General features: G+C 40.1%; 1 protein-coding gene across 2 annotated transcripts; it reads left to right on the top strand.

The window, feature by feature from the left end:
• Positions 1 to 195: 195 nt before the first annotated feature.
• Positions 196 to 8,614, top strand: slc25a24l (solute carrier family 25 member 24, like). Of its 2 annotated transcripts, XM_037083701.1 has the most exons (12): positions 196 to 318; positions 1,547 to 1,636; positions 1,759 to 1,959; positions 2,062 to 2,188; positions 2,643 to 2,730; positions 4,274 to 4,385; positions 4,541 to 4,699; positions 6,464 to 6,601; positions 6,698 to 6,808; positions 7,563 to 7,730; positions 7,813 to 7,951; positions 8,037 to 8,224. In XM_037083701.1, the coding sequence occupies exons 3-12, from the start codon at positions 1,837 to 1,839 to the stop codon at positions 8,222 to 8,224; spliced, it is 1,353 nt and encodes a 450-aa protein (XP_036939596.1). In that variant the 5' UTR covers positions 196 to 318; positions 1,547 to 1,636; positions 1,759 to 1,836. The 2 variants fall into 2 exon arrangements, with proteins under 2 accessions (XP_036939596.1, XP_036939597.1); XM_037083702.1 differs by lacking the exons at positions 196 to 318; positions 1,547 to 1,636 and having other exon boundaries at positions 1,837 to 1,959; positions 8,037 to 8,614.
• Positions 8,615 to 9,175: the final 561 nt, after the last annotated feature.

Genomic DNA, 9,175 nt, shown 5'->3' with positions numbered 1-9,175 from the left:
TGGGAAGATGAACAGGAGGAGACGAGCCCTCGATGGGGGGGGGAGAGAGAGAGAGAGAGAGAGGAGCTGGACCGGGTTCTGGTCGACGGATGGCTCGTCGGCGGCGGAGAGGCGGCCTCAGTCCGGACTGATGGACAGGGAGAAGCCGCAGACGGAGACACGGTGCGGGATGAAAACCATTTAGAGGCGGTTAGTCAACGCCGAAGACCTCCTGCTATTTGTCCGGGACTGGGTGACCCTCTTTAAATAGCTGCGGCTCCCTCTCCTGCATCCACAGCGCCAACGTCAAGTTCAACACGAGAACTGGATCTGGTTCCGGTGTGTGTGTGTGTGTGTGTGTGTGTGTGTGTGTGTGTGTGTGTGTGTGTGTGTGTGTGTGTGTGTGTGTGTGCGCGCGTATGTGTCAGCTGTCTGCCGGTGGTAGAGAGAATAAATAAATAGATATAGGAATAAAGGTGCTTAAAGAAAAATGTAGCTCATCCTAGTAGGTGCGTACAAGCTTGGATTTTAACATGATCATCACAGCCGGACTAACCTGTTGTGGGCGCCCCCCCATCACCACCACCAGTTCTGGGCAGGTCACTTTCAAAAATGAAATATTTTACATATTGCTAGTTACATTCACTTTAAGGTAATATTACATTACAATATTGCTGTATGTAGAGTAATAAATGACTCAATACACTGCCTTTTATTTACATAAATGTATGCACAACCTCTATTATAGAACGATGCAATAGCCCACTGGCCTTGGACACCTTGATGAGAAGGCAGACAAAGGATCAAAGTTGGATATATTATGAGATAGGAATAAATATTTTCATGCAGGCTCAGTCATATGAAACATAATATGCCTATACCTTCTATAATGTAGCCTATAATGACACAACAAGAGCAAAATCTCTTTCTCTATGCCTTTTTTTTTAAATTATTTTAGTCCACAGAACAAGCAGCACATTGGGCGTATGTGATTCAAAAATGTCTACTGAAGTTTGCTGGGAGGGTTAGGCTTCATCATTCGGCCGACGAAGCACGTCTCATTTCAGTCACACACTGACTTAACAACTCACACCGCTTTTGTCCACAGCGGACGCCATAATTAGCAAAAAAGAAAGCAGCTTTAAATTTAGGACAAAGGTGAGAAACTCACAAGTGCTATCTTTCTGTTAAACGTGTTAGACTGTGATGACAGGAGCAGCCTGGTTTACAGATGTTTTAACCTCTGTCAGGAAATTAAGACATTTTGAACACAATGGTAAAACACATACAAAGTAAAATATATATATTCTGTAGCCTATACAGTATACTATAGCCTGTATTTTCCCTTTGAATTGAATATTTTAGTGTTTTGGTTTTATCACACCTTCAAAATCAGTACATAAAAAGCTAACAAGTGAAAGCAGCTAATTTTGAATTAGTTAATGAATTAATTAACTGTAACTTCTGTAAAGTATGTGTGTGTGTTTCATTTTTTTGTTCTACTGAAACAATAGTACATTTTTCTTTCCTCATCACACTCAGTCTGTGTGTAAACCTCTGTCAGCAGGCCCTCATGTAGAGGAGAGGTCACTGATGGTGGTGATGCTGCAGTCTGCTCTCTTGCAGCCACAGCGCCACCTGCAGGGCCACAGAGGCGGTGAGTTCACGTTGAAACGCACTGACATTGAGCTCTGCCAATGGCTGTGAGTCAGCGCCGCTGCAGACCTGCGGTGCAATAATCTCTGATTGTTATCAATGCTGTGCTCCTCTCCCGTACAGGACCTGCAGCGGATCATTCAGGGTGCACTTTATAGATCCCAGTTCTTCGTCTGAGACTGATCTGTGTTCAGACGAGTCATGGATCAATTTCGTGGCTTGTTTGCCAAGCTGGACCAAAACGATGATGGATTCGTGTCTGTGGCGGAGCTCCACGACGAAATGAAGAGGCATGGGATCCTGTCGGCGGATGGCAAGGTCCAGGTAATAATCATGATAATCAAATCTGATTTAATCCATTCATTCATTAATGTGCTGTGAGTCACAACAAACCTGCTGATTGAAGAGGTGTCTGTCCCCTCCCAGACCATCATTGACTCTTATGACAAAGACAAAGATGGCCTGCTGGATTATAAAGAGTTCCTCAGATACTTGATGGACAGAGAGAAGAAATGGAAAATTCACTTCCATGACCTTGACAAGAACAAGTGTGGTGAGAGCCGTGCCTATGGAAAAATACTGCATGTATATCTACATTTGTCAAGGAAACACTTGTAAGAGAATGCTATGGTATACAATATTACACGATAAACAATGCATAATGATGATAGTTAGATGTGTTTTATTGAACATTACACCTCCTGTTCCGATATCCTTTTAAGGGGGTGTAGAGGATTAGTAGTCCTACTTGTGCAAAATCTTAATAAACTCCCATAAATGTCCATTCTTTGACAATCAAGTGCATTGCCAAGGTCACACAGGAAAGAAACTCGTGCATAGGACGTGTTTATTGTAAGCAACAATAGCTCAGTTTACTGCAGTGTGACCGTTGCACTCCTAGAGTTTACAGTATCCCATTTCAGGGAGCACAATCTACATGACAGGGTATAACTAGGAGGACAGTCTCAGTATCTGTTTGTAATTGTGTGCATTTCTTCTCTGATCAGGAGTGATTGACCAGGAGGACATCATATGTTTGTTTAAGGAGTTAGGAGTGGTCATATCAAAGCCGAATGCAAAACAAATTATTCAAATGTAAGATTTTTTTTTGCCCACTACCTCATGGATTCATTGTTGCACTAAAACAAACACTCACTGCTGCAGATTTCGCACACTCATAAACAGGTTTTGTATTTCCGTTTTATTAGTTATATATGTTTATATAAATGCTTAACTATCAGTTATACACATCATTTTGCCAGTAACTTTTATGGCTTACCACGTGCAACTTGACTTGACAGAGAATAAGTGACCTGAGACCCGACTTCAACACGTGACTTGACCTGATGATGGAATGTAACTGGGTACATTTACTCAAAGACTGTGCTTTAGGGGCTGGCACTCTACTTGAGCATTTCCCATTTCTGCTTCTTCACACTTTACATACCACTACATTTATATGATAGATAACTTTAGAACCAAAGTAGCACATTTTTGATGACATATCTTTTATCAGATTCAAATAAAACCCCATTGATTCTGATAATCAGGAAAAATTAAAAAAAATCCAGTGAACGCCCAGGCCAGCAATCGCTTGACTAGTTTATCAGTACAAATTGGATACATACATGTAAATATGTGTATAATTTACTTTTACTTGTACTCATAATACTAAAATTGCCTTGATACTTATGTATATGTAATATCAGATAGTTCAAGACTTTCACTCAAATACTCTTTGTATGGCCAACTTTGATTTTTATATTTAGATAATATTCTCACAGCACATCTGTACTTTTACTCAAGTATGACTTTGGGGTACTTTATACAGCACTGCACAAATTACTGTCTGTGTTCATTTTATGTTAAACTGCCATGATATAGATGCAAATATAGACGGTAATGGTGATATTTAAAAATAAAATATCGATATCGTCATGATAGCGTATAAATAGAATGTCGCCTCTGAAACCATTTTCAGTTTCTCCCTGTTCTCACTTTGTCATAGTGGGTGGCAGGTGTGCACCATAATGCTGGTTTCATTAAAGTGTTTGGTGTCATTGTTATTTTTTTATGCTTTTGTACTGTTACGGTTATATTCTCTCTCTCCACCTCCAGACACTTGTATTTTGAGTGTAATTCATTCAATATACAAAATGCTCAATAAACTAAGTTAAAGATGGATTTGACTCAGTATCACTATTATTTTCTTCAATTCTTCTATAGATACCCAGATGATATAAGTATGTGAATTCTTCAGGCCGTGTTAATCGTGGTGTGAAAAGCTTATATTGTGACAGCCCCACATGGGACTTGACTTGAACTTGAACTGTCAGAGATGAAATGACTCGACTTGCTCGAGACTTGGACCAAATGACTTGAGACATGTGTCTGACCAGCAATAAGCCATCAAGCCTGCAGTTACACAAGAATAAATGAATGGTTTGTGTCCTGCTCTGTCAAACATGAGTTACATAGAACTGAACAATAAACACAGCACCAGCAACACTTACAATCTTAGTGTGTCTCTTAGCAGACAAGGTTTGGTGACAAAATACACAGCTGGTCATTAAGAGTCTTCATGACAGTACGCCATGAAGTCAGTATTTGCTGTACCTGTTGTTTGTGTGAACACCAGGATGGATAAGGACAGCTCGATGACCGTGGACTGGGATGAATTCCTCCACCATATCATCCTCAACCCTGTGGACGACATCAGGGAGCTGGTGTCCTCCTGGAAACACAGTCTGGTAAGATCTGGTGGCCACATTACTCCAATCCTGTAACACTTCACTAAAGCAGAGGTTCACACAAACTGTGACACATTCACTGTCCACTTCAGCATGAGTAATAACACAGTGTTTAAAGGATGACGAATGTAATTTTTAATTTCTTCTGTCTGTAGGTTTTTGATGTGGGTGAGAGTCGTGCGATGCCCATCGAGTTCCCAGAGGGGGCGTCTGGTTTGGGTGCATGGAGGACATTTGTTCTCGCAGCAGGACTGGCCGATGTTGTCTCCCGAACTGTGACGGCTCCCATCGACCGACTGAAGACCCAACTTCAGGTCAGCTCCGCTGTCAAGAAGCACACGGGTGGATTTATTTGATTTTACATAATTTGACAAATTTATGGATGTTTGATTCGAAACAAATATCCAAAGATGTGTTCTCCAAACATCTGGTATTATGACGGTCATCAGTGGAAAAAGTAAATTACACTGAAAACACATACAGAAACACACCCAGGTATGCATGGGACTGGCTTAACTGTAACTTTCTTTTTTAAACATCACTTTGGTGGCAGTGGTTGAGTTTTGGTTCCACAGATTCCATGGAAGCATGATGAGTTTGGAGCTACAGTGTTTCTCACACTGAGCATGAGGTTTTGACTGGTTATGTGTTCTTTCTTGATCTAAAACATCACACAAAGTCTATTTATCTTAATAATTTAAGCTCAAAGTTGCACTGATGAGCTTTCAGGGCTTTCATTCAATTCTCAGAGTCTAACCGGTTTTATGATCAGAAAATAAGAGACCATCTTGTGAGGGGGTCACACCAGCCGACGCCCCTCAACATGTTGTCATTCCCACCCATGATGACTCCTGTAATGACTCCCACACAGTGGTCATTTTACATACATTATTACACAAATACCCTGTTGGGTCGGACCACACCTCATCTTCAAACTCTGCCCCCATTTGCATCTCAACTACAGACCCGTTAAGTCTTGAATGTGGGTCTGGCATGCATAGTGGGGGGCAAATGGCCCCTGCAGTACCCCCAGCTATTCCACCAGGTAACTAGTAGGTGATCCTTTGTGCTGAGATTCTTGCATTACATTTACTGTTGCAAAAGACGGAAATTACTCCCAACGATTAAACTCACGCACAAAGTAATTTCAAGGGTAATTTGGAGGAGCATTTCATATGTGATCTGATATTCTTTCATGTGGTCTGGATTCTGTTCTTACACCTCCTTGGTAGGTATTTTTATAAGCCAAAGAATGAACCAGAATCACCTTGATCGATGTAACAAATGAGCTGGTGTTTCACTATGAAATTGAGCGCTGACGCTGTTTTACATTTCTGTGTCGAGCTGTAAAGAAAGCTGTTATCAGCTAGACAAGCTTGCTTTACATAACTCGTCTTTCCCTGATAGTGGAACAGCGTTCAGTTTACGGCAGGTGATATATCAATAACCCATTCAATCTTCATCAACAATAATGTACAGGAGATGTACCAAGCAAAGAGTACAAAGTGATCCAAAGGTGAAAAGCAGCAAACATACAAACATTTAGAAGTACACTCAACTAGAAGTCCTGCATTCAAAATCTGTGACATATATTATCAGCCATATTTTCCAAAGGGTCATTGTCAGTGTTTTAATAATATGTGTGATGTTTTTGGTTTAATATTAGTGTTTATTTTGTATTTTACTGCTGTATATTGAAGGTTAAGATCATTGTAACAATTTTGTATACTGTCTGGTAATTTAATCTACAGATAATGCATAATTATGCATGAGGTCGTCATATGTTTTAGGGTCACTGTCCAGTGAGAAGCACATATTTCTATAGAAAAAGAATGATCATAAAAACAGACCGTTTTCAGCTTTGTGATGATGCATTAAATAGCTTATTCATCTTAATAGTGGTATCATTTCTCAGCCCATGAAGGAACATTCCCTCCGTGACTAGTGACTACAGCTTTCAAACAAAATATAACTGTGTATTTATGAATTGTTTATCAGAAGGCATAACATAGCTGCGCATTCACTGCATCTGTCTGTAAAAGTGATTCATATGACACTATATCCTGGGTGTTCTGTAGGTTCATGGATCCAAAGCCTTCTCTCAAGGCTTTCAGGAGATGAGGGCAGGCGGTCTGCGGTCGATGTGGCAAGGCAACGCCGTCAATGTGCTCAAAGGAACGCCACAGTCAACACTACAGTGTCTCATCTACGCCCAGGTGAGACAGCAGACAGACTCTCTGTATGAATTATAGACGCACCGGTTTCCTATTTCTACTTGACAAACACACTGAGAGCTTCTCCTCTCCATACAGATGAAGCTGTACACCCAGAGCAGAACACAGGAGACGCTGACGGTGCAGCAGCGCTTTGGACTGGGGTGTGTGTCCGGCGCCGTTGCTCACGCTGCCTTCTACCCTTTAGAGGTATCAGAGATCAGTGGCAGGTCTGAGTGCTTTAACGTTTCTGTCCTGTTCTGTTTTCTGTCGTAACAGCTGAACATAAAAAGTATTATCTCAGGTCACCCATGATAATAGAAGTTGAATAAAAATCTCAGGGAATCTTATATCATATGCACTTGATCAAAAGTACGAGTAGTTTATACATATATTTACATGTATTTATATATCGTCTACAATGATCCATTGATTATTGTGTTTTTCAGCATTTTTCTGATTGCTGGATATTTCTTTCTATCTTGTTGCCAATAAAATTAATTAATTGAAAAATGCAGTTCTTTGTCTCTGATGTAACAGGCAATCTAAACAAAGTCAGTTATAAAACTTAAGTTATAAAATAGATTTAGTGCAGTAAAAGTACAATTTTTGCCTCAAAAATGTTGTGGAAGTTTAAAGCAGCAGAAAAAGCAGCAGAAAATGGAAATGTAGAAGCATCTCAAAATTGAAGTTAAGTACAGGAATTGAGTACAGATGTATGTAGTTAAATGTCTTGACTGAATGTGTGTATATGTCATGTAAATTGATGGCGAAGCGCACATTTTGACTTTGATTGAGAAATTCTTTTAATCAGCGCCACATTTTTTTAAATAGTAAATGTTTAGAATGAGACATGTGCAATTTAATTGTTATCAATAATATGAACAGTGTGTCAGTTGTAAAATGTATCAATGGAGGTTTATTTTCATAATCTCATAATCTTTCCTCTTTTTTTCCCCTTCAGGTATTGAAGGTGAGGTTGAACCTGCAGCAAGCTGGTACTTATAACGGAGTCATGGCATGTGCCCGATCTATTTACAGACACGAGTCGATGTCGTCCTTTTACAGAGGATTCAAGCCGAGCATCCTCTGCATGATCCCCTACGCAGGTGTGGAGTGTGCAGTTCATCAGGTGAGACAGAACAACAGTCAAAAAGTCATACATATGGTTGTGAGGAAGATGCTTTCATTAACTGTTTGTTTTGTGATTTCAGTCTATCATGTGCTGGGCAAAAAGTGATCCAGCCTACAACAGTGACTCCAAACTGTTCCTCTTCAGTTTCGTGGCCTTTGCGTCAGGACAAATGACCAGTTACCCTCTGGCAGTGATCAGGACTCAGCAGCAAGCACAAGGTAAACATTTGCATTTTCCCTGACCCATTATTTTTTAGCAATTTGAGACGCTTTATGCATTTAATCTGTTTGCTTTGTTTTCCAGCTTTCAGCTCAGATTCACGTCCAGCTTCGGGTGTATTGCAAGGACTTGTAGGGATATATGAAAGACGTGGACTGAGAGGATATTATAATGGCATGGGAGCCAGCTTTGTCAGGGCGATCCCCTGTGCTCTGATAAACTACACTTTGACTAGAAAATTTGAAAATGTGTTTTCTTCAATGGAGTCTTGAATGTAGCAAAGGGGTTGCTTTCTTTAATGTAATGTCACTCTCGGTTCTGTTAACTTTTTTTTTCAGGGATTTGATGAGGAACACAGAAAACTAAAACTGTGAATTTCTAGTGTGTAATGATAACTGTAATCTTCACAAATGGCTGAAATTGTAATTCATGTCTGACAGATATGAATTATCATGTTATTCAACTGCAGCTTTTTTAAAGCTTGACTTAAGTGAATGGTTCACCATTGATCAGGAGATGTGGTGAAGTTTTTAAACACACAAAACACCTCACGAAATGCTGATGCATGGTTGACTTGAAACTTACGGTGTGATCAAGATGAAAGTGGGCTGTGTAAACAAGCATGTGTGGAAATGTGAGCTGTACAATAAAATTTTATTTCATAAAAGGAATCTTCTTTTCTATCATTTATCTTTCATTAACTTCATGTGAATATGTGTGGGGTAACCATTTTCTATAACAAAATTAAGACATTGAGGATTTTAAAGGAGACTTATTATTCTCTTGTTTTTTTCCCCTTTCCTTCCGTGTCTTATTTAAGTTGCTAGAGGTAAAAAAACATCAATGTCTGCAACAACAGAAGCCACTCTCTCCCACAGAAAACACTTCCTGAGACACCTCACCAGCAGTCCCGCTTTTAAATTTGCATTTACGTGCACATTTTAGTTGGATTACAGCCATAGTTCGACTATGTCACTCACTGAGCTGCATAGTCGAACTATGGCTGTAATCTGACTAAGATGTGCATGTGAGCACTCTGACAAATCAGTGCGTTTACATGCACAGCTTAGTCAGGTTACAGCCGTAGTAATCATAGTGTCATTTTCCGAACCAATGCCTTGTGGCTAGTTTAGCCTGTGGCTCAGCTGTTATGTTGTTGTAAGCAGTGCTGGCTCAGGCATGTGTGATCTGCCCAATCACAGGAGTCTGGGTATTCGGGAGAA

The sequence above is a fragment of the Acanthopagrus latus genome, chromosome 21 (assembly GCF_904848185.1).
Source record: "Acanthopagrus latus isolate v.2019 chromosome 21, fAcaLat1.1, whole genome shotgun sequence".
Classification (NCBI taxonomy): Eukaryota; Metazoa; Chordata; class Actinopteri; order Spariformes; family Sparidae; genus Acanthopagrus; species Acanthopagrus latus.
Note: the sequence above shows the minus strand (reverse complement) of the source record. Positions and strands in the feature narration are given on the sequence as shown.

Coding starts and splice junctions, on each gene's coding strand:
- slc25a24l (XM_037083702.1), top strand. CDS start 1,837: ATGGATCAATTTCGTGGCTTGTTTGCCAAGCTGGACCAAAACGATGAT. Junction 1,960..2,061: donor CGGCGGATGGCAAGGTCCAG/GTAATAATCATG, acceptor GTCCCCTCCCAG/ACCATCATTGACTCTTATGA. Junction 4,386..4,540: donor CCTCCTGGAAACACAGTCTG/GTAAGATCTGGT, acceptor TTCTGTCTGTAG/GTTTTTGATGTGGGTGAGAG.